The following is a 26,236-nucleotide window of genomic DNA, read 5'->3' as shown; positions in this document are numbered from 1 at the left end:
AGAGTGCTCTGTACAAAGTAAATGCTCAATAAATATGATTGAATGAATGAATGAATGAACCTACGATCTCTGACTCCAAAGGCTGTGCTCTTTCCACTGAGCCATGCTGCTTCTCTAAGTTACTTTGTTCATTCACTGAATCAATCATATTTATTGAGCCTTTACTGTGGGCAGAGCACTCTACTAAGCACTTGGAAGAGTACAATAAAACAATAAGCAGACACATTCCCTGAAATGCTTACTATGCATAAAGCACCAGAGCTGGGGTTCATCTAAGTGAATCAGGTCAGACCCAATTCCTGCCCCGCCTGGGGCTCAAAATCTAAGTAGGTGGGAGAAACAGATATCGAATCCCCGTCGTACAGATGAGGAAATTCCATCAAAGAGAAGTGAAGTGACTTGCCCAAGCTCACACAGCAGGCAACTGGCAGAGCTGAGATTATAATCCAGATCCTTCTGATGCCCGGTAATAATAATCATCATCATAATAATAATTACAATTATGATCATGATTATTATATTAAAACTATCATACCATATTATTATTATTATTATTATTATTATTATTGTGGAATTTTTAAAGCACTTACTATGTGCCAAGCACTGTTCTAAGCACTGGGGGGGGTGTTACAAGGTAATCAGGTTGTCCCACATGGGGCTCACAGTCTTCATCCCCATTTTCCAGATGAGGTAACTGAGGCCCAGAGAAGAGAAGTGACTTGCCCAGAGTCACACAGCTGACAAGTGGCGGAGCCGGGATTAGAACCCACGACCTCTGACTCCCAAGTCCAGGCTCTTGCCACTGAGTCACGCATGTTATTTTCACTCAGCCACACTGCTTCCCTATTTGGAGGAAGAAATGACGTGTTCTTTTTGTCTCATTAGGCGACATCAGCCAATCGGACCAAATACTATGTATCTTACCGCCGCAATGAATTTGTCTTGATGAAGTTGCCAAAGTATACTTTGCCCAAGGTAAGTCTGTTTGTCCAAGATCCTTGTTCAATACCTTCCTCTCCCTGTCTGGATACTTCGGGGGCCCTGAAAAGACTTTTACCACAGAGGACAGTTGAAAAGAAGGTCATAATCACAACCAATGTGGTATCTCAATAATAATGATTATAATGAAAGTAATGATTATAATGATAATAATGGTATTAGTGCTTACTGGGTGCCAGGGATTATACTAAGCACTGGTGTGGATACAGACAAATCAAGTTGGACACAGTCACTGTCTCATGTGGGGCTCACACTCATTCATTCATTCATTCATTCATTCAATCGTATTTGTTGAGCGCTTACTGTGTGCACAGCACTGTACTAAGCGCTTGGGAAGTCCAAGTTGGCAACATTAGAGATGGTCCCTACCCAACAGTGGGCTCACAGTCTAGGAGGGGGAGAAGACAACAAAACAAAACATATTAACAAAATAAAATAAATAGAATAAATATGTACAAATAAACTGAATAAATAAATAAATAATCCCCATTTTATAGAAGAGGGGACTGAGACCCAGATAAGTGAGTCTCCCCTCCCCATCTCCCCCGCCTTACCTCCTTCCCCTCCCCACAACACCTGTATATATGTTTGTACATATTTATTACTCTATTTTACTTGCACATATTTACTATTCCATTTATTTTATTTTGCTAAAATCTTTTGTTTTGTTGTCTGTCTCCCCCTTCTAGACTGTGAGCCCGCTGCTGGGTAGGGACCGTCTCTATATGTTGCCAACTTGTACTTCCCAAGTGCTTAGTACAGTGCTCTGCACACAGTAAATGCTCAATAAATACGATTGAATGAATGAAAGTGAAGTGACTTGCCTAAGGTCACTCATCAGACAAGTGGCACAGCTGGGATGACCTTCTGACTCCACTATGATAGGCTACTGCTCATCTACCCCGGCACTTAGTGAAGTGCCTGGCACGTAGTAAGTGCTTAACAAACACCATAAAAAAAGAAAATGATTCTCCACTTTACATCTGAGGAAACTGAGGGATGGAGAAGTTAAGTGACTTGTCCAAGGCCATAAAGCGGGCAGGCTGTGGAAATGGGATAAGAAACCAGGGCTCCTGGGTGCTAGCCCTCTGTCCTTTCAATCAATCAATCAATCATATTTATTGAGCGCTTCCTGTGTGCAGAGCACTGTACTAAGCGCTTGGGAAGTACAACTTGGCAACAATAAATTTCCACTTGGCCACACTACTTGTGAACTCATGAGCTATTGCCCCAGCCAATCAATCCATCCAGCATACTGAGAGCAGGGCACCGTGCTAAGCGCTTGTGAGAGTACAACAGAACAATATAATAGACAGCTTCCCTGCCTACAATGAGCTTACAGTCTAGAGGGGGAGACAGAAGTTAATAGAAATAAATTACAGATATGTATATTCATTCATTTCCATTCATTCAATAGTATTTATTGAGTACTTACTGTGTGCAGAGCACTGTACTAAGCGCTTGGGAAGTACAAGTCGGCAACATGTAGAGATGGTCCCTACCGAACAATGGGCTCACAATCTAGAAGGGGGAGACAGACAACAAAACATGTAGACAGGTGTCAAATATGAGTGATGTGGGGCTGGGAAGGGGGAATGAATAAAGGGAAAAATCAGTGTGATGCAGAAAGTAGTAGGAAGAGAGGAAATTAAGGCTTAGCTGGAGAAGCAGTGTGGCTCAGTGGAAAGATCCCGGGCTTTGGAGTCAGAGGTCATGAGTTCAAATCCTGGCTCCACCACTGTCAGCTGTGTGACTTTGGTCAAGTCACTTAACTTCTCTGTGCCTCAGTTACCTCATCTGTAAAATGGGGATTGAGACTGTGAGCCCCCCGTGGGACAACCTGATCACCTTGTAACCTCTCCAGTGCTTAGAACAGTGCTTTGCACAGTGTAAGTGTTTAATAAATGCTATCATTATTATTATTAGAAAGGAGGGAGAGTAATTGTCTGTCAGATATGAAAAAGGAGGGTATCCACGGCTGGAGGCAGGAAGTGAGGAGTTGGCAGTGAGAGAGATGAGATTGAGGTAGAGTGAGAAAGTTGGCATTAAAAGGAGTGACGCGTATGGGCTGGGTTGTTTTAGGACAGCTGCATGGTGAGGTAATAATAATAATAATAACAATAATAATAATGATAGCATATATTAAGCACTTACTGTGTGCAAAGCACTGTTCTAAGCACTGGGGAGATTACACCCAAGGTGATCAGGTTGTCCCACGGGGGGCTCCCAGTCTTCATCCCCATTTTACAGATAAGGGAACTGCGTCCCAGAGAAGCGAAGTGACTTGCCCAAAGTCACACATCTGGCAATTGGCAGAGCCGGGATTTGAACCCCTGACCTTGGACTCCAAAGCCTGGGCTCTTTCCAGTGAGCCACGCTGCTTCTCTAGGAGGTAGGAGCAGGCAAAGTGATTGACTGATTTAAAGCCAAAGGTGAGGAGTTTGTGTTTAAAGTGGAGGTGGAGGGGAAACCGCTGGAGGTTCTGGAGAAGTGGGGAAACACAGCCTGAACGTTCTTGTAGAAAATATTAGGCTTTAAATTTGGGGAGAGTGATGGTCTGTCGGGTAGGAAAGGAGAGGGAGTTCCAAGCCAGAGGGAGAATATGTACAAGGGGTTGGGGGCCAGAGAGATGAGATTGAGGTAAACTGATCCAGGCAGCAGAGTGAAGTATGGAGTGGAGTGGGGAGATACAGATCAGCAAGGAGGCTGAAACAGTCATCAAGGCGGGGGAGGAGAAGTGTTTAGATTAACATGGTAGCGGTTTGCATGGAGAGGAAAGGGCAGATTTTTGCGATAATAATTATAATAATAATAATTTTGGTATTTGTTAAGCGCTTACTATGTGCAGAACACTGTTCTAAGCGCTGGGGAGGATACAAGGTCGTCAGGTTGTCCCATGTGGGGCTCACAATCTTAGCCCCCATTTTACAGATGAGGTAACTGAGGCACAGAGAAATTAAGTGACTTGCTCAAAGTCACACAGCTGACAAGCTGTAGAGCCGGGCTTTGAACCCATGACCTCTGACTTCCAAGCCCAGGCTCTTTCCACTAAGCCAAGCTGCTTCTCTGTGAAGGTTGAACCCGTGGGATTTATTGATAGATTCACTATGTGGGTTGAATGAGAGAGAAGTGTTCCAGCCCCTCCCAACCCCCCTCCACCTTTCTGTCCTCCTCCCCCTCCTCCACAGATGTTTCCCTGAGGAGCAAAACTAAAACCCTTACTGTGTGCAGAGCAATGTAGAAAGTGCTTGGGATTGTACGATGCAACAGGGCTGATCGACATGGTCCTTGCCCATGAAGAGCTTAGAGTCTAGACAGATATTAATATAAATAAATGATGTTTTATATATAATGGAAAGAGAAATATTAATAATGATGGCATTTGTTAGGCACTTTCTATGTGCGAAGCACTGTTCTAAACTCTGAGCACTGTTCTAAGTGCTGAGCACTGTTCTAAGCACTGAATAATAATAATGTTGGTATTTGTTAAGCGCTTACTATGTGCAAAGCACTGTTCTAAGCGCTTGGGGGGATACAAAGTGATCAGGTTGTCCCACGTGGGGCTCACAGTCTTAATCCCCATTTTACAGACGAGGTAACTGAGGCTCAGAGAAGTTAAGTGCTTAGAATGATGTTCTAAGCACTGGGGAGGTTACAAGGTGATCAGGTTGTCCCACATGGGGCTCACAGTCTCAATCCCCATTTTACAGATGAGCTAACTGAGGCACAGAGAAGTTAAATGACTTGCCCAGAGTCACCCAGCTGACAAGTGGTGGAGCCGGGATTTGAACCCATGACCTCTGACTCCAAAGCCCGGGCTCTTTCCACTGAGCCACAGTGCTTCTCTAGGAGGTAGGAGGGGGCAAAGTGATTGACTGCTTTGCACATAATAAGTGCTTAATAAATGCCATTATTATTATTATTATTATTATTATTATTATTACTAGCTTACTAGATTCACTATGTGGGTTGAATGAAAGAGAAGTGTTCCAGCCCCTCCCAACCCTCCCCACCTCTCTGTCTTCCTCCTCCCCCGAGGAACAAAACTAAAACCCCTCAGCAGGGACGATGAGGCAGGAAACGGGGAAGGTCATTGGTTTGATTTGTCAGAGACATTCTCTCCATCTCTCAGGGGTGATAATAATAATAGTAATGATGGCATTTGTTAAGCGCTTACTATGTGCAAAGCACTGTTCTAAGCGCTGGGGGGATACAATGGGATCAAGTTGTCCCGTGTGGGGCTCACAGTCTTAATCCTCATTTTACAGATGAGGTAACTGAGGCTCAGAGAAGTGAAGTGACTTGCCCAAAGTCACACAGCTGTCGATTTGCGGAGCCAGGATTTGTACCCATGACCTCTGACTCCAAAGCCCGGGCTATTTCCACTGAGCCATGAAAGCTTAGCCAAGGGCGTTCGGGTTGGTTGTCATCCAATCAGACTTAGCTTAATTAGTTCACACGGCACAACTGTAACTGTTGGGTAACTGTCGTGTAACTGTCCCCACTCTAGTCCACAATTCACTCTGCTGCCCGGATCCTTTTTCTACAAAACTTGTTCAGGCCGTGTTTCCCCCCTCCTCAAGAACCTCCAGTGGTTGCCCACCCAGCTCGGCATCAAGTACGAACTCCTCACCATTCTCGCCCATCTCACTGCTGATCTCTCGCCCACATCCTGCCTCTGTCCTGTTAGCCCCGCTTCCTACATATCTGACAGATCACCACTCTCCTCATCTTTAAAGCCTAAATAAAATCACATCTCCTCCAAAAGACCTTGTCCTTTCTAAACTATTATTTCCACAGTTCCCTCTCTCTTCACAATTGCCCTTGCATTGTACCTTTAGATTAGATATTCACCCAAGCTTAACCCAATGCCACTTATCAATCAATCGTATTTATTGAGCGCTTACTGTGTGCAGAACACTGTACTAAGCGCTTGGGAAGTACAAGTTGGCAACATATAGAGACAGTCCCTACCCAACAGTGGGCTCACAGTCTAAAGGTACACTTATGTACCTATCCATAATTCATTTTAATATTTACCTCTCCTGCTTGACTGTAAACAACTTGTGGGCAGGGAACATGTCTCCTAACGTGGCTCAGTGGAAAGAGCATGGGTTTTGAAGTCAGAGGTCTTGGGTTCAAATCCCGGCACTGCCAATTGTCAGCTGTGTGACTTTGGGTAAGTCACTTCACTTCTCTGTGTCTCAGTTACCTCATCTGTAAAATGAGGATTAAGACTGTGAGCCCGACGTGGGACAACCTGATCACCTTGTAACCTCCCCAGTGCTTAGAACAGTGCTTTGCACATAGTAAGCACTAAATAAATGCCATTATTATTATTATTATTACCTGTTGAATTTTATTAATAACAAAATATTTGATTATTATTGAATTACATTACTTTAAATTATTACTATTATTATGATATTTGTTAAGCACTCATTATGTGCCAGGCACTGTATTAAGCACTGGGGTGGATAGAAGCAAATTGGGTTGGACACAGTCCCTGACCTACATGAGACTCACAGTCTCAATCCCCATTTTACAGATGAGGGAACTGAGGTGCAGAAAAGTGAAATGACTTGCCCAAGGCCACACAGCAGACAAGTGGCAGAGCTGAAATTAGAACCCATGACCTTAGGACTTCCATGCCCATGCTCCATCCACTGTGCCATGCTGCTTCTGTGCTTAGTACAGTGCTCTGCACACAATCAGCACTCCATAAGTACCACCGATGGATTGAAAAATGGAAATTAGTAGAATCGCACACTTTCCCGATTTTGGAGCAACGTGGAGCTAAAACTAGTCTTTGTGGCTGAAAGGATGTGCCAGCTGAAATAAGTTCTGCATTGTACCAAATTCCTTCTCTTAGAAAGGACACAATATTTTCTTTGTTTATTGTAACCTCCTCAGAAGATTAACTCTAGGCTTGATTGAATAAGTAAATTAAAAGTTAATGATTTCATTTAGGGTAAATGTAATAGTAGCTGTTAGGGTGTTTTCATTAAGAAACAGGTTTGGGGTTTCGGAGGGGGGTTTTACTTTGATATTTTGGAGGTTGATAGTTCAAACAGTAACTGCCAAGTGGAACAAATAAACTGGGCACTTAATGTTTTGGTGATACTTGTAGGATAAAGTTCCGCTGGCACCCGTGTGTGAAAAGACTGAAAATCTCCTGGAATGTTCAAGAGCTTTTAATAGAGTTAAACCATCTATGTCTGAACTTCAACCTCTATTGTAGGAAGAAAAAAAAAAAAAAGATAGGGTCTTGAAAGGTGGTTTGTTGTCATTTATCTTGCCATAGACTACAAGGGCAACAAACAATGAAGAGAAGAGATGTTTCTCCCTTTTGAATTTCCCGACAAGGCTTTATCGGCAAGAGAGATGGTCTTTTTCTCTTTGGAAAATGAACGGCATGTGGGGGAATTACCAGCTAGTAACAGATATACACTTCTCCCGATTCTCCAGGTCTGACCGAGTAATGAAAAAGGTTGGCGTGCGTAAGTCACCAATTCAATCTAAGTCGGCAGAGAGGAACAGGTTGCATTTCTAAATCAGCAGCACTTATGCGCTTCGCAATGAAATATCATTCATTACGTGGAGCTCAGTTAGAGGCCGCTTGACAGGGCTACGGAGAGAATACTGAAGCAGGGTTATTTTCCAGATAATGAAAATTCAAAATGCCAGGGAGCCTAGGAGCTGGTTGGAGACAATACAACTACTTTCCAAAGATATCACGGTCCTCAAAATGAACATTGTGTTTAAAAAAATATTCTGTGTGTTTTATTCATTTAATTTTATCTTCTTATAGTGGCCCGTCATACAGCATTTTATTTAAAAACTGATACTGTGGGTTACCAATGTAATTTTACATCAGGCTGTAAAACATTTTTCTCAGTGAAGTTTGGTTTATGGTTAACTATGAATGAGGAGAATGAATGCATACCACTATTTCTCCTCCAGCACATTTTGTATCTCCTGTTTCACTCTGGGTTGGTTGATATCTGAAAGTTTTGGTGGGATGCAGGCTTTGCCTTTTCCCTTTTAGATGCTTTCTCATCAAAGAAACCCGTGGGAAGGAAATTACCTGTTGCTATGAGGTGCCTATGTAATTACTGAGATGACTGATTCAGGTAGACTTAGTTTATTCATTCATTCATTCATTCATTCATTCCATCGTATTTATTGAGCGCTTGCTGTGTGAAGAGCACTGTACTAAGCGCTTGGGAAGTACAAGTTGGCAACATATAGATATGGTCCCTACCCAACAGTGGGCTCACAGTCTAGAAGGGGGAGTCTAGTTCTGTATCCTAAAATAAAGTAAATTATGATATTTGTTAAGCACTTACTATGTGCCAGGCACTGTTCTAAGTGCTGGGGTAGATACAAGGTAATCAAGTTGTCCCACGTGGGGCTCACAGTCTGAATCCCCATTTTACAGATGAGGTAACTAAGGCACAGAGAAGTGAAGTGACTTTCCCAAAGTCACACAGCTGATAAGTGGTGGAGCCGGGATTAGAACCCACAACCTCTGACTCCCAAGCCTGTACTCTTTCCACTAAGCCACGCTGCTTATCAGTTTAAATAAGACAGGCCAAAGTCTTCAGCTTAAACCTAAAGGTTCTGAGTTCTAATGTCACGAATTGTTGTAATGGCCTTTATTTCTTTTTATTATTATTTTTAATAGGATTTATTAAGTGCTCACTAACGGCCAGACACTGTACTAAGTCCTAGGGTAGGGTAGATTCGACGTAATTGGGTTGGACACAGTCCAACAATCTTAATCCTCATTTTACGGATGAGTAGTTGAGGCACAGAGAAGTGAAGTAACTTTTCTATAGTCACTCAGCAGAAAAGTGGCGGAGCTGGGATTAGAATTTAAATCCTTCTGACCTCCAGGCCCATGGTCTATATACTAGGCAAAACTGTTGTGAGCCCTATGTGGCATATGGACTCTGTCCAAAGTGATTAGCTTGTTTAATAATAATGGCATTTATTAAGCGCTTACTATGTGCAAAGCACTGTTCTTCTTCCCCAGCGCTGAACACAGTACCTGACACATTGTAAAGACTTAACAAATACCATAAAAAAAATTCCTCCTTTTTTCTCTGTTGGACACAATCATTTGATTACCTAAATTGTGTTAGGGAGGCTGAGGTCATAATAACAACAATAATAATAATAATGATGGTATTTGTTAAGTGCTTACTATGTCCCAAACACTGTTCTAAGCGCAGGGGTAGATACGTGGCTTAGTAGAAAGAGCCCGGGCTTTGGAGTCAGAGGTCATGGGTTCAAATCCCGGCTCCGCCAACTGTCAGCTGTGTGACTTTGGGCAAGCCACTTCACTTCTCTGTACCTCAGTTCCCTCATCGGTAAAATGGGGATTAAGAATGTGAGCCCCCCGTGGGACAACCTGATCACCTTGTAACCTCCCCAGTGCTTAGAACAGTGCCTTTGCACGTAGTAAGTGCTTAACAAATACCATCATTACTATTATTATTAAGGAGCAGATACAGTCAAGACAAGGAGGAGAATTTAGGACATGAGCAAAGGGTAGGCAGTGAAAGAGATTAAATAAATCAGATCACTCTAGACTATAATCTCTTTCAGAAAAGGGACAGGTCAGCTAATTCTGTTGAATCCTACTCTCACAAGTGCTTATTACAGGGCATGTAGTAAGCACTCAGTAAATAATAATAATTATAATGGCATTTATTAAGCACTTACTATGTGCAAAGCACTGTTCTAAGCACTGGGGAGGTAACAAGGTGATCAGGTTGTCCCACGGGGGGCTCACAGTCCTAATCCCTATTTCACAGATAAGGTAACTGGGGCACAGAGAAGTGAAGTGACTTGCCCAAAGTCACACAGCTGACAGTTGGCGGAGCTGGGATTTGAACCCGTGACCTCTGACTCCAAAGCCCGTGCTCTCTCTGCTGAGCCACACTGTTTCTATCATTGATAGAAGCGTCTAGATAGAAGCTGCTTCTAAATATCATTGATTGATGAAGGTGCAGTGAGTCGGTTGGCATGAGAGGAGCTAAACACATTAACTGCGTTGGAGTTAGGAAATAGACCAGATGAGGTGGGGGGCAAGGTAATTTGAACGCTTTAAAGACATGGCAGGGAGTGTCTGTTTGATGCGGAGGTGGGTGGGCAATCAGTGGAGGTTCTTGAGGAGCAGAGAAGCACGGTCTGAACGTTTTTGTAGAAAACCGATTTGGGCAGCAGACTGAAACATGGACAGGATTGGGGAGAGGCAGGAGGCTGGGAGGTCAGAAAGGAGGCCATTACGGTAATTCAGGCAGATTACGTTAGAATTTAGAATAGGTTAGAATAGGTTAGAGAAGCAGCGTGGCTCAGTGGAAAGAGCCTGGGCTTTGGAGTCAGAGGTCATGGGTTCAAATCCCGACTCCGCCACTCGCTTAACTTCTCTGGGCCTCTGTTACCTCATCTGTAAAATGGGGATTAACACTGTGAACCCCACAGGGGACAACCTGATCACCTTGTAAATTCCCCAGTGCTTAGAACAGTGCTCTGCACATAGTAAGTGCTTAATGAATGTCTATTAAAAAAAAAACTTAGATTAACGTGGCAGCAGTTTGGATGGAGGTTCTTGACGAGAGGAGAAAGACGTGGACTGCAAAATTATTTCTTGTGTGGGAGGAAGTGGAGCAAGGCTAGGTAGAAGTCTTTCTTGTAGAAGTCTTACCAAACTTAAGCGCTCATGGCTTTCTGTGGAGTTTGCCTATGGAACTGCCATGCCAAAGAGAATTCTCTGACAGAATCCCCGATAATAATAATAATAATAATGGTGTTTATTAAGCGCTTACTATGTGCAAAGCACTGTTCTAAGCATGGGGGAGGTTACAGGGTGATCAGTTTGTCTCACGGGGGCGCTCACAGTCTTAATCCCCATTTTAAAGATGAGGTAACTGAGGCCCAGAGTGGTTAAGTGACTTGCCCAAAGTCACACAGCTGACAATTGGTGGAGCCGGGATTTGAACCCATGACCTCTGACTCCAAAGCCTGGGCTCTTTCCACTGAGCCACGCTACATGTTCAGAAAAGAATGGGAAGTGGTAACGTTTAAATAAATTTATTTATTTTACTTGTACATATCTTTTCTATTTATTTTATTTTGTTAATATGTTTTGTTTTGTTCTCTGTCTCCCCCCTTCTAGACTGTGAGCCCACTGTTGGGTAGGGACCGTCTCTATATCTTGCTGACTTGTACTTCCCAAGCGCTTAGTACAGTGCTCTGCACACAGTAAGCGCTCAATAAATATGATTGATTGATTGATTGATTGATTGATTTCCCATGATGGAGAACCAAATGCCCCAGTCCAAAGAAATCAAGGACCCAGGTCAGCAAATCAAGGAACACGAAGCCTGCAGATGGAAAATGTATATTATCAGAAGTGGATGGGATTGGTGAAACCTGGGTTTGGCTTGTTTTCCTATTGGGGAGGGTTAGATGAGGACTTTGGTTCTCCTACCCACGATCATCTTCCACCCCGGATTAGCCTGTCCTGAGGAGGAGCAAAGAAACCAGCCCAAAAATGATCAGCAGGTGATAAGCAGGAGATAAGCACCAGGAGAAGCAGCAAGGCCTAGTGGAAAGAAAATGGGCCTGTCAGTCAGAGGGCCTGGGTTCTAATCCCAGCTCCACCACTTATCTTCTGCAGGACCTTGGGCAGGACCTTGGGCAAATGTCCCTTCACTTCTCTGGGCCTCAGTTTCCTCATTTCATCCTCCTCCTTCCCACTAGACTGTGAGTCCCGAAGAGGACAGGGATTCTGCCCAACCTGATTACCTTGCACGTACACCAGTGCTGCTTAAAACGGTGTTTGGCACATCCTAAGTGCTTAACAAATACTGTGGTTATTATTATTTTAATTATTATTTTATTATTAGCTGTAGTAGTATGACATGCCAATCAATCATCATCAATCGTATTTATTGAGCGCTTACTGTGTGCAGAGCACTGTACTAGGTGCTTATCAGGCAAGTGATCAGTGGTATTTTTTGAGTTTACTGTGTGCAGTTTACCATGTGCTTGGGAGAGTAATGGTGATAGTGGAGTTTACCGTGTGCAGTTTACCATGTGCACTGTACTAAGTGCTTGGGAGAGTAATGGTGATAGTGATGGCATTTATTAAGTGTGAATTGTGTGCCAAGCCCTGTTCTAAGCACCGGGGTAGATAAAAGATAATCAGATTGGACATAGTCCATGTTCCAGATGGGACTCCCAAACTTAATCCTCATTTCTGTGGCTCAGTGGAAATATCACAGGCTTTGGAGTCAGAGTCATGGGTTCAAATCCCAGCGCCGCCAGTTGTCCGCTGTGTGACATTGGGCAAGTCACTTCACTTCTCTGGGCCTCAGTTACCTCATCTGTAAAGTGAGGATGAAGACTGTGAGCCCCCCGTGTAATTGAGCCACCCAGATGAGGTGGGGGGCAAGCCAATTTGAATGCTTTAAAGACATGGTAGGGAGTGTTTGTTTTATGCGGAGCTGGGTGGGCAATCAGTGGAGGTTCTTGAGGAGCAGAGAAGCACGGTCTGAACGTTTTTGTGGAAAACCAATCTGGAAAGCAGACTGAAATATGGACTGGAGTGGGGAGAGACAGGACGCTGGGAGGTCAGAAAGGAGGCCTTTACAGTAATTCAGGTGGAATAGGTTAGAATTTAGATTAACGAACGTGGCAGCAGTTTGGATGGAGGTTCTCGATGAGAGGAGAAAGACGTGGACTGCAAAATTATTTCTTGTGTGGGAGGAAGTGGAGCAAGGCTAGGTAGAAGTCTTTCTTGTAGAAGTCTTACCCAACTCAGATGCTCATGGCTTTCTGTGGATTTTGCCTTGTAACCTCCCCAGAGCTTAGAACAATGCTTTGCACATAGTAAGCGATTAATAAATGCCATCATTATTATTATTATTTCACAGATGAGGTAACTGAGGCCCAGAGAAGTGGAGTGACAAGTCCACAGTTGCACAGCAGACAGGTGGCAGAGATGTATTAGAACCCAGACCCTTCTGATTTCCAGACTTAGCAGCTGGGCCACACTGCTTCCCAGCACAATACAATGGAGTTGGTAGACACATTCCCTGCCCACAACAAGCTTCACAGTCTCAGTACATTCAATCGTGATTCTATTTCTTTTCCTGCAGGATGTACAGATCATCAGTACCGACGAGAGCCAAGTGTTCGTGGCTGTTCAGGAATGGTATCAGACGGAGACGTACAATCTCTACCAGTCGGATCCCCAGGGCGTCTACTATGCGATCGTGCTGGAGGACGTCCGGAGCGCCAAGCAACCCGAGGAGAATGTGCTGATCGATATTCTCGAGGTACGGCTGGCTCCAACCCTGCCGGTTCCCTCTGGGGTCTGGGACATTTTTTGGCTTATCCGGATGAGCTAGTTAGGTCTGGTGTTCGTTATTTTTTATGGTATTTGTTAAGCGCTTACTAGGAGCCAGGCACTGTACTTAACGCTGAGGTTGATACCACCTAATTAGGCCGGACACAGTCCCTGTCCCAAGTGGGACTCACAGTCTTAATCCCCATTTTACAGATGGGGGAACTGAGGCCTGGAGAATCAGTCTAGTCAGTCGTATTTATTGAGTGCTTACTGTGTGTATAGCATTGTACTAAGCACTTGGGAGAGTACACTAAAACAACAGAACAAACCCATTCCCTGCCCACTACAAGGTTACAGTCTAGAGGGGGAGACTGAGCCCGCTGTCGGGTAGGGACTGTCTCTATATGTTGCCAACTTGTACTTCCCAAGCGCTTAGTACAGTTCTCTGCACACAGTAAGCGCTCAATAAATACGATTGAATGAATGAATAGAAATAAATAAATGACAGGCAGGATTGAGCAAACAGTCAATCGTATTTACTGAGCACCTATTGTGTGCAGAGGAGTGTATTGAGTGCGAGGGAGAATACAGTATAAAAATTGATAGGTGCATTCCCTGTCCACTGGCCCTCAAGGAGTAATAATAATAATATTTATTAAGCACTTACTGTACGTATAACACTGAATTGAACACTTGGGAGAGTACATGCTGTAGTGGCTAGACCCCGGGCCTGGGAGTTAGAAGGTCATGGGTTCTAATCCTGGCTCCACCACTTGTCTGCTGTGTGACCTTGGGTTAGTCACTTCACTTCTCTGGGCCTCAGTTCTGTTATCTGTAAAATGGGGCTTGAGACAGTGAGCACCACATGGGGCAGGGGCTGTGTCCAATTCAATTTGCTTGTACCTACCCCAGCACTTAGTACTGTGCCTGGCACATAGTTAGCACTTAACAAATATCATGATTATTATTTGCACATAGTAAGCTCTTAATAGATGCCATTAATTATTATTACCATTATCATTACAATTCAACAGATTTGGTAGATAACGTTTCCTGCCCACAACGAGCCTACCGTCGAGAGGGTTTGTAAATTGATAAGTTTGGAAGAACTTCACACGGATTAAGATTTCCTGAACTATTGAGTCATCAGGAGGGCTGTCTTTTTTCATGTGTGTTTGCTTTGTTTTTTAAAGCCATGAGTTGGGAAGAAGAAATCACGGTCAGAAACTGTCTGTCGATCTAGACAAATGAAGAATTTAACCAGTACAAATTGGAGTTGGACCTTCCAGTGACTTGTTTTGAGTAAGGTCTTTGTTTAGAAAGTGGGGAGCCCCCATGGGAGAAGATATCTTCCCAATCCACTGAACCCTGCATTTGAAATCTGCTGCTATTCAGGAAAAGTCAGCGTGGTTTGAGAGGAGAGAAGGAAACGGTTCTAAATTCCGTAGCTCAGGAAGAAGTCAGTGCTCAGAGTCGAACACAATTGATGGCTCTTTGCATTTACTAATAATACCCTAAAAGCATTTGTCTTTCTTGCAGTTAATTTACCAACATCCTCCCACACGACCCCTTTCAGAAGAACATGCCGCGGTATTTATAGCGGATAGGAATTGTGATTGGATCGGGATTGAGTGATTGCCTTAGGTACATAATCATCTCCCGCATAAATATACAGAGTTTACAGCACACAGATCCTTTCACCATATGGTGAGATACGATCTCTTTTTATCGTCTTTCTTAGGATGAAAGACGCACGATATTTATAGTTAGGGTTTTGATGGAGAGTTATGAAACCTATAAAACAACTCTGGAAAACAAAGAAGGCATGTCATGACTTGGTGAGCAACATTTTGACTGTTCCTGTTGGTTTCAGCCACAAGGTCTGCAAAAAACAGAAGATTAAAATAAAAGCTTATGTGACTAAACCCAGGGGATTCTCTATGGACTCAAAATTGTTCTTTGAACCATGGCGTAATTCTGTTCTACAAAGTCACTGGTTTATTTTATTATTATCCATTGTTCTCATTTTCTTTTTAGAAGCCCATCTGTAGGCAGACCTTTTTAGATCCTTCCACCTGTGTGCCTTCGTTTTTCTTTTGTATATTTATATAAAGGGTGCAGCTAATTTTCCCTCACGTATTCTTTCTGAGAGCTAAGTACAGTGTATCATACGTAGTCATTGCTTGACAAATGCTATTGCAACTACTGCTACTGTGAACTTTTTCTTCAAAGCCACTCTTAGGCCCGGAGATTAATTTGGCAAATACAAACTTGACACCTGTCCACATGTTTTGTTTTGTTGTCTGTCTCCCCCTTCTAGACTGTGAGTCCGTTGTTGGGTAGGGACCGTCTCTATATGTTGCTAACTTGTACTTCCCAAGCGCTTAGTACACTGCTGTGCACACAGTAAGTGCTCAGTAAATACAATTGAATGAATGAATGAATATTGGGAGAAACTGGGCTCCCTGAGATCAACTGGTACCCTTGGCAAAATAATAATAAGAATTATGTGTCTGTTATATTGGTATATTGTGCTCTCCCAAGTGCTTTGTACAGAGCTCTGCACAAAGTCAGCACTCAATATGTACGATTGACCAACTAATTTATAATAATTGTGGTATTTGTTAATCACTTACTATGTGCCGGGCACTGTACTAAACGCTGGACCCTAACCCCTTCTAGACTGTGAGCCCATTGTTGGGTAGGGACCGTCTCTACATGTTGCCAACTTGTACTTCCCAAGTGCTTAGTCCAGTGCTCTGCACACAGTAAGTGCTCAATAAATGCGAATGAATGAATGAATGAATATGAGGTAATCAGACATAGTCTTAACCCCCATTTTACTAATGAGGGGAACTGAGGTCCAGAGAAGTGAAGTGACTTGCCCAGGGTCACACACCAGACAAGTGCCATTGCCGGAACTAGAACCGAGGTCCTTCTGACTCCCAAGCCCATACTTTGTCCATTAGGCCATGCTGCTTCTCATCACAGTGCTTGGCAATCAATCAATCAATCAATTGTATTTATTGAGCGCTTACTGTGTGCAGAGCACTGTACTAAGTGCTTGGGAAGTACAAGATGGCAACATATAGAGACAGTCCCTACCCAACAGTGGGCTCACAGTCTAGAAGGGGGAGGCAGAGAACAAAACCAAACATACTAACAAAATAAAATAAATAGAATAGATGTGTACAAGTAAAATAAATAAATAAATAGAGTAATAAATATGTACAGGCACTTTGCAAATAGCATTTTTATTGTTATTGTGATTATAAGAGAAGTAGCATGGCTCAGTGGAAAGAGTACAGGTTTTGGAGTCAGAGGTCATGGGTTCAAATTCCGGCTCCACAAATTGTCAGCTGTGAGACACTGGGCCAGTCACTTAACTTCTCTGTGCCTCAGTTACCTCATCTGTAAAATGGGGATTAAGACTGTGAGCCCCCCCGTGGAACAACCTGATCACCTTGTAACCTCCCCAGTGCTTAGAACAGTGCTTTGCACATAGTAAGCGCTTAATAAATGCTATTATTATTATTATTATTATTATTATCATTATTATTATTATTGAGAAGCAGCATGGCTCAGTGGAAAGAACACAGGCTTGGGAGTCAGAGGTAATGGGTTCTAATCCCGGCTCCACCACTTGTCAGCTGTGACTTTGGGCAAGTCACTTAACTTCTCTGGGCCTCAGTTACCTCATCTGTAAAATGGGGATGAAGACTGTGAGCCCCATGTGGGACAACCTGGTTACCTTGTATCCCCCACAGCACTTAGAACAGTGCTTGGCACATAGTAAGCACTTAACAAATGCTATTATTATTATTATTATCATTATTATCATTATTATTATCACCACCTTCTCAGAGAGCAGGAGTTGGCTACATGATAAAGCTTCAGCTAGAGGGGAAAAACTGAGAGGGCTCTCTCTTATTTATTTTGAATATCTATTTAATGCCCAGTCTCTGACTAGTGATGTACTATGCATTTGGGCATATACATCAAAGTTCTTAATAGCATTCCTTCCAATAAGGAGCGGACAATCTACAGTGGGAAGGAATAAAATGGTCAAGAGGAAGGACAGGAGAGGAAACAGAACTTGGAACTACAAACATCGAAAATAGTGTACCAAAGCAGCATATAATTATCATATTAATATTATTAATAACAATAATGGTAATGACCGTGGTATATGTGAGAAGCAGCGTGGGAATCAAGACTGTGAGCCCCTTGCAGGACAGGGACTGTGTCCAACTTGATTTCCTTGTATTGCTTGTGACTAATCCCGGCTCTGCCTCTTATCCGCTGTGTTTTGTTTTGTTGGTATGTTTGGTTTTGTTCTCTGTCTCCCCCTTTTAGACTGTGAGCCTACTGTTGGGTAGGGACTGTCTCTATGTGTTGCCAATTTGTATTTCCCAAGCACTTAGTACAGTGCTCTGCACATAGTAAGTGCTCAATAAATACGATTGATGATGATGATGATGATGATGATTGAAGAGCAGTTATCTGTTGGAGGGGAAGGGGGTTCCAGGAAATATGTGGGCAAGGTGATGATAAAGAGGATAATGATTATAATAATAATGATAATTGTATATTTGATAGGCACGTACTATGTGTCTAGCACTGTTCTAAGCACTGGGGTAGCTACAGAGCAGCATGGCCTAGTGTCAAGAGTCCGGGCTTGGGAGGCAGAAGTAGTGGGTTCTAATCCCTGCTCCGCCACTTGTCTGTTGTGTGACCTTGGGCAGGTCACTGCACTCCCCTGGGCCTCAGTTGCCTCATCTGGAAAATGGAGATTAAGACTGTGTGTCCCGTGTGGGACAACCTGATTACCTTGTATCTACCCCAGAACTTGGAACAGTGCTTGGCATATAGTAAGCGCTTGACAAATGCCATCATCATTATTATTGCTATTACAAAGAAATCAGCTCCTTCAGGGAGCTCACGGTCTAAAAAAAGAGGGAGAAGATATATTGAATGCCCATTTGGCAGATGAGGAAACAGAGGCCTAGAGAAGTTAAGTGACTTGCCCAAGGTCACACCATAATCAAGTGACAGAGCCAGGATAAGAACCCAAGTCTTCTGACTCCCAAGCCTTTCCTCTTTCCTCTAGGCCATGCTGTTTCTCTGTGTGCTGATCACTATACTAAGCGTTTGGGTGAGTACAATGCGACAGAGTTAGTGGGCATGGACCTTGCCCACAATGAGCTGACAGTCTAGAGTGTGTGATGAGAGGAGAGGTAGTGAAGGCTTCCTGGAGGAGATGGGAGTCCTCCCTTCTGCATCATCTATGCATTTAAGAGATGGGAAGTTAGTCAGCAAAGGCTTCCTGGATGAGGGGAGATTTTAGTAGGGCTTGGAAGATGGGGAGAGAGGTGGTCGATGTAAAGAACACTTTTCTGCTTGTCCTCTGCTTTCAAAAATACATCTGCTGCTCTGCGGCACTGTATCGGTAAATTTCAGGATCCATTTTCCCCAAAAGAAGGGAGATAAACTCTGTGCTTTCTAAGAGCACAAGTCCTTGCTCTCCATGCCCTCGCCCCCTCCTACCTCTCCTCCCTTCTCTCCTTCTCCATCCCAGCCCACACCCTCAGTTCCTCTGCTGCCACTAACCTCCTTACTGGGCCTCATTCTTGCCTGTCCCACCGTCGACCCCTGGCCTGGAATGCCCACCCTCCACGCATCTGCCAAACTAGCTCTCTTCCTCCCTCCAAAGCCCTACTGAGAGCTCACCTCCTCCAGGAGGTCTTCCCTGACTGAGCTCCCTTTTTCCTCTCCTCATCCCCTCCCCATTCCCCCCACCCTACCTCCTTCCCCTCCCTACAGCACTTGTATGTATTTGTACATATTTGGGTAGGGACCATCTCTATATGTTGCCAACTTGTACTTCCCAAGCACTTAGTACAGTCTTCTGCATACAGTAAGCACTCAATAAATATGATTGAATGAATTCCTCTACTGATTTTACTTGTACATATTTACTACTCTATTTTATTAATGATGTGTATAGAGCTATAATTCTATTTATTCTGATGGTTTTGACACCTGTCTACATGTTTTGTTTTGTTGTCTGTCTCCCCCTTCTAGACTGTGAGCCCATTGTTGGGTAGGGACCTTCTCTATATGTTGCCGACTTGTACTTCCCAAGCACTTAGTACAGTGTTCTGCACACAGTGAGTGCTCAATAAATACCATTGAATGAATGGCTGAATGAATGCAAGGCTCCCGGAGGCCTCAATAATCCCTCTGAGGCCTCAAGGGGGAGAAAGTTGTGATTTGTGGTGAATTCGTTCCTCAGGATAATTGGCATTTTACTCCAGGTGGGACAGGTGGCAAATGAGAATTTAAAAGACTATATTGAGAAATCCCCAAAAGCAACATTTTTGCTGGGAATGGTAGTTTGGATGCGCACTCGTAGATCAACATATGGTTTGGGATATTTCTAGAAACAGAAACCTACCATCATCAAAAGAACACTCACAAAAGATGCACAGAGTCATAGTGGTTTGTGTTTAAAGGCAAAACATTCTATTGCAGATGTGTTCTGTGTTGTAGGTTCAAGGGAGGGTGTAATGACAGATACAAGGATCATCACCCTCGGCAGAGTGGTTTCCATATTAGCTTTGGTCCCTGCTGTGATAAAGGAGATAACAACCATCATGGGATTTGTTCAGCGCCTAGCATGTTGTACTGACTGCTGAGGCAGGGACAAGATAATCAGGTTGGAAACAACCCGGTGGTATTGTTGAGCACTTACTATGTAATAATTATAATAATTGTGGAATTTGTTAAGCACTTACTATGTGCCAGGCACTGTACTAAGCACTGGCAGGGACAGCAATAATAATAATAATAATGATTATGATATTTGTTAAGCGCTTATTATGTGCCAGGCACTGAATTAAGCACTGGGGTGGGTACAAGCAAACCAGGTTGGACACAGTCCCTGTCCCACATTGGGCTCACAGTCTCAATCCCCATTTTAAAGGTGAGAGAACTGAAGCCAGAGATGTGAAGGGACTTGTCCAGTGTCACACAGCAGACAAGAGGCAGAGCTGGGATTAAACACAAACAATACAAGGAAATCAAGTTGGACACAGTCCCTGTCCTGCAAGGGGCTCACAGTCTTGATTCCCATTTTACAGATGAGGTAATTGAGGCCCAGAGAAGTAAAGTGATTCATCCAAGGTTGCTCAGTAGACAAGTGGCAGAGCTGGGATTGGAACCCATGACCTTCTTACTCCCAGGCCCGAGATCTATCCATTACAACAAGCTATGTGCCAGACATTCATTCGTTCATTCATTCAATTGTATTTATTAAGCGCTTACTGTGTGGAGAGCACTGTACTAAGTGCTTCGGAAGTACAAGTTGGCAATGTATAGAGATGGTCCCTACCCAACAACAGGCTCACAGTCTAGAAGGGGGAGGCGGACAACAAAACAAAACATGTGGACAGGTGTCAAGTCATCAGAATAAATAGAAATAAAGCTAAATAGTCATTATTATCAAAATAAATAGAATAGTAAATATGTACAAGTAAAATAGAGTAATAAATCTGTGCAAACATATATACAGGAGCTGTGGGGAGGGCAAGGAGGTAGGGTAGGGGGAGAGGAAGGAGGGGACTCAGCGCTGTATCTAAGAGTAGATAAGAGTATCTAAAGAGTAGATACAAGATCATCATGTTGGAGACAATCCCTGTCCCACATGGGGCTGACAGTCTTAATCCCCATTTTACAGATAAGGTCACTGAGGCACAGAGAAATGGAGTTCGTCAGTCGCATCAATTAGGGACTATGCAATATGCTCTTCTTGTACTTTTGAAAATGCTAGTAATTATTAATTCTAATTACTGTTATATTATTGTTATATTGTTAATAATGCTAGTATTATTAGTAATAATAATAATAATAATGGCATTTATTAAGCGCTTACTATGTGCAGAGCACTGTTCTAAGCACTGAAGAGGTTACAAGGTGAGCAGGTTGTCCCACGGGGGGCTCTCAGTCTTAATCCCCATTTTCCAGATGAGGTAACTGAGACACAGAGAAGTGAAGTGACTTGCCCAAAGTCACACAGCTGACAATTGGCGGAGCCGGGATTTGAACTCATGACTTCTGACTCCAAAGCCGTGCTCTTTCCACTGAGCAACGCTGCTTCTCCAGTACACTTCTTAGCATTCAATACGCACTCCAATTAATCAATCAATCAATCAACCAATGGTATTTATTGAGCACTTCATTCATTCATTCAATCGTATTTATTGAGCACTTACTGTGTGCAGAGCACTGTACTAAGTGCTTGGAAAGTACAAGTTGGCAACATATAGAGACAGTCCCTACCCAACAGTGGGCTCACAGTCTAGAAGGGGGAGACAGAGAACAAAACAAAACATATTAACAAAATAAAATACATAGAATAAACGTACAAATAAAATAAATAGAGTAATAAATACGTACAAACATACATATATACATATATATGTATATAAATGCGTATTAATATTGTATATAAATACGATTGAATGAATATACAGGTGCTGTGGGGAGGGGAAGGAGGTAAGGCAGGAGAAGGGATGGAGAGGGGGAACGTCTGTGTTCATCAGGTTGAACACAGTCTCTGTCCTACATAGGGCTCGCAGTCTAAGAGGGAGGGAGATCAGGTATTGAATCCCCATTTTACAGATGTGGAAACTGAGGCACAGAGAAGATAAGTGACTTCCCGAGGTCATTCATTCAGTCGTATTTATTGGGCACATACTGTGTGCAAAGCACTGAAGTATGGTCACACAACAGTCAATTGTATTTATTGAGTGCTTACTGTGTGCAGAGCACTGTACTAAGAGCTTGGGAAGTACAAGTTGGCAACATATAGATACAGTTCCTACCCAACAGTGGGCTCACAGTCTAGAAGGGGGAGAGAGAGAACAAAACCAAACATACTAACAAAATAAAATAAATAGAATAGATATGTACAAGTAAAATAAGTAAATAGAGTAATAAATATGTCCAAACATATATACATATATACAGGTGCTGTGGGGAAGGGAAGGAGGTAAGATGGGGGGGATGGAGAGGAGACGCGGGGGAGAGGAAGGAGGGGGTTCAGTCTGGGAAGGCCTCCTGGAGGAGGTGAGCTCTCAGTAGGGTTTTGAAGGGAGGAAGAGAGCTAGCTTGGTGGATGGGCAGAGGGAGGGCATTCCAGGCCCCGGGGGAGGACATGGGCTGGGGGTCGATGGCGGGACAGGCGAGAACGAGGTACCGTGAGGAGATTAGCGGCGGAGGAGCGGAGGGTGCGGGCTGGGCTGGAGAAGGAGAGAAGGGAGGTGAGGTAGGAGGGGGCAAGGTAATGGACAGCCTTGAAGCTGAGGGTGAGGAGTTTCTGCCTGATGCGCAGATTGATTGGTAGCCACTGGAGATTTTTGAGGAGGGGAGTAACATGCCCAGAGCATTTCTGGACAAAGACAATCCGGGCAGCTGCATGAAGCATGGATTGAAGTGGGGAGAGACATGAGGATGGGAGATCGGAAAGGAGGCTGATACAGTAGTCCAGACGGGATAGGATGAGAGCTTGAATGAGCAGGGTAGCGGTTTGGATGGAGAGGTAAGGGCAGATCTTGGCAATGTTGTGGAGCTGAGACCGGCAGGTTTTGGTGACGGCTTGGATGTGAAGGGTGAACGAGAGAGCGGAGTCGAGGATGACACCAAGTTTGCAAGCCTGTGAGACGGGAAGGATGGTGGTGCCATCAACAGTGATGGGAAAGTCAGGGAGAGGGCAGGGTTTGAGAGGAAAGACAAGGAATTCAGTCTTGGACATGTTGAGTTTTAGGTGGCTGGCAGACATCCAGATGGAGATGTCCTGAAGGCAGGAGGAGATGCGAGCCTGGAGGGAGGGAGAGAGAGCAGGGGCAGAGATGGAGATTTGGGTGTCATCGGCATAGAGATGATAGTTGAAGCCGTGGGAGCGAATGAGGTCACCAAGGGAGTGAGTGTAGATCGAGAACAGAAGGGGACTGAGACTGAACCTTGAGGAACCCCCACAGTAAGGGGATGGGAGGGGGAGGAGGAGCCTGCAAAAGAGTCTGAGAATGAATGACCAGAGAGATAAGAGGAGAACCAGGAGAGGACGGAGTCTGTGAAGCCAAGGTTGGATAGCGTGTTGAGGAGAAGGGGTGGTCCACAGTGTTGAAGGCAGCCGAAAGGTCGAGGACGATTAGGATAGAGTATGAACCGTTGGATTCGGCAAGCAGGAGGTCATTGGTGACCTTTGAGAGGGCAGTTTCCGTGGAATGTAGGGGACAGAAGCCAGACTGGAGGGGGTCGAGGAGAGAGTTGGTGTTGAGGAATTCGAGGCAGCGCGTGTAGACGACTCATTCAAGGAGGCACAACAGGCATGTCCCCCTGCTTAGACTATCAGTCCCATGTGAGAACTGATGATCTTGTGTCTCCCCCAGTGCTTAATACAATGTTTGACCCATAGTAAGTGCTTAGAAGTCAATCAGTCAATCCATCATACTTACTGAGTGTTAATTGTGTATAGAGCACTGTACTATTGGGAGAGTTGTTGTCTTATGCTGTCGAGTCATGTCTGACCCACAGTGACGCCATGGACAAATCTTTCCCAGAACGCCCCACCTCCATCTGCCATCATTCTGGTAGTGGATTCATAGAGTTTTCTTGGGAAAAATAGGGAAGTTGCTTACCATCACTGCTGTCCACGCAGTAAAACTGAGTCTCCACCCTCGACTCTCTCCCGTGCTGATGCTGCACCGCACAGAGGAGTTTTGACCTGTAGCAGATGGCCTGCCACTTGCTAGCCACTGCCCAAGCTTGGAATGGAATGGGCTGGCCGCTGCTTCACTTTCCCTCCTGTAACCGAGACTGGTAGAGGCCTGGAAACTCTCCAGGTGTGACCCTGAGAGGGGCTTGGGAGAGAACAATATAACAATAAACAGGTACATCCCCTGCCCATAACGAGGTTACGGTCTTGAGGGGTAGAATATCCCCTCATCCCCCTCTCCATCCCCCCATCTTACCTCCTTCCCTTCCCCACAGCACCTGTATATATGTATATATGTTTGTACATATTTATTACTCTATTTATTTATTTATTTTACTTGTACATATCTATTCTATTTATTTTATTTTGTTAGTACGTTTTATTTTGTTCTCTGTCTCCCCCTTTTAGACTGTGAGCCCACTGTTGGGTAGGGACTGTCTCTATATGTTGCCAACTTGTACTTCCCAAGCGCTTAGTACGGTGCTCTGCACACAGTAAGCGCTCAATAAATACAATTGATGATGATGATGATTGAAAAGCAGCTTGGTTTAATGGAAAGAGTGCAGGCTCAGGAGCTAGAGGTCGTGGGTTCTAATTCTGGCTCCTCCACTTAGCTGTGTGACTTTGGGCAAGTCACTTCACTTCTCTGTGCCTCAGTTACCTCATCTGTGAAATGGGGATTAAGATTGTGAGCCCCACCTGCGACAACCTGATAACCTTGTTTCTCCCCCAGCACTTAGAACAGTGCTTTGGCACATAGTAAGCACTTAACAAGTACCATTATTATTATCACTGTCAAAATTAGAACCCAAGCCTCCTCCCAATCCAGCATTCTTTCCTCTAGGGCCTGCTGCCTATTAGCCAAATATCTGGGTCAGAATCAGTGATAAAAGGTGGGGTAATCAGAAAGGTGAAATCCAATGAACACTGTACAGCGTGACATCTGTTTGATACCATAGTTTTCACTTTTTCTCCCTTACCTTTAATAACGCACAAAGGCGCTCTCTCCTAGAGGTTTCGTGAATTCAGCCTTTTCCCTCTTTTTCCCTCCACGATTTCAATTCCAAACCTCCCAAGTTTCCCGTGTAATTAGAGAAACATCAGCCCCAGCGGGGCCTGGGAATGAATACAGAGCTAAAGGTCAAGTTGTTTCCACTGCCTCCAAAGCATTCAGGTGCTGGAAACGGCTGCTCTTTTTCATTCCGGGCTCTCCGCTTTCCTCATTTATTTTCCCCCAGTAGCCAAAGACCGCGGTCTGCTCCAGCAGCTTCACGATCTCTGATGTGCCAAGCTTTGTTAGAACTGCCTGACTGCAGAGCTCTGATCTTTTCCCCCTCCCGAGCCATCTCCTTATAGAACCCCCTCCCTCAATTTTAAGAATGAGCTCCGCTCTAAGATCTGACCATCACAGCCGCCTTGAGCTGCTCTTTCTCTTCTTGACTAACTGGCGTGGAATTTTTCAAATGAAACTCTGGAAATAGAGCGGACACGGCCAAGCAGAGCCATTCCTCTGTGGAATTGGTATCGCCATGGGCTCTGGGTGACTGGAAAAATGCTGGAACTTTGCAGGAGGTGAGGGGCAAGCGGGCTCAAGTCAGAAGAGATCGAAATGCCAATTGTGGTGTTTCTTAAGCACTTATTATGTGTCAAGCTCTGTACTAAGCACTGGGGTAGATGCAAGTAAGTTAGGTAAATCACAGTCCCTGTCCCACACGGGGCTCACGGTCTAGGTAGAGAAGCAGGTTGGCCTAATGGATAGAGCCCGGGCTTGGGAGTCAGAAGGACCTGTATATATGCACCTGTATATATGTTTGTACATATTTATTACTCTATTTTATTTGTACATATTTATTGTATTTATTTTATTTTGTTAATATGTTTTGTTGTTTGTCTCCCCCTTCTAGACTGTGAGCCTGCTGTTGGGTAGGGACCGTCTCTATATGTTGCCAACTTGTACTTCCCAAGCAGTTAGTACAGTGCTCTGCACATAGTAAGCACTCAATAAATATGATTGAATGATTGAATGAATAACCTGGGTTCTAATGCCAGCTCCATCACATGTCAGCTGTGTGACCTTGGGTAAGTCACTTCTCTGG

The 26,236-nt window shown here is 44.1% G+C and overlaps 1 protein-coding gene across 4 annotated transcripts in view; it reads left to right on the top strand.

Annotated features, from left to right (window-relative positions):
• The window catches only part of SORCS2 (sortilin related VPS10 domain containing receptor 2), a 1,193,773-nt gene that overhangs the window by 987,935 nt on the left and 179,602 nt on the right, over positions 1–26,236 (top strand). For all 4 annotated transcript variants that reach the window (XM_038745537.1, XM_038745536.1, XM_038745535.1 and 1 more), the window contains exons 8-9: positions 886–975; positions 13,173–13,352. In XM_038745537.1, coding sequence (XP_038601465.1) covers positions 886–975; positions 13,173–13,352 — 270 coding nt within the window. The remainder of the gene's footprint in view (positions 1–885; positions 976–13,172; positions 13,353–26,236) is intronic.

Source organism: Tachyglossus aculeatus, chromosome 4 (genome assembly GCF_015852505.1).
Source record: "Tachyglossus aculeatus isolate mTacAcu1 chromosome 4, mTacAcu1.pri, whole genome shotgun sequence".
Lineage (NCBI taxonomy): Eukaryota > Metazoa > Chordata > Mammalia > Monotremata > Tachyglossidae > Tachyglossus > Tachyglossus aculeatus.
Note: the sequence above shows the minus strand (reverse complement) of the source record. Positions and strands in the feature narration are given on the sequence as shown.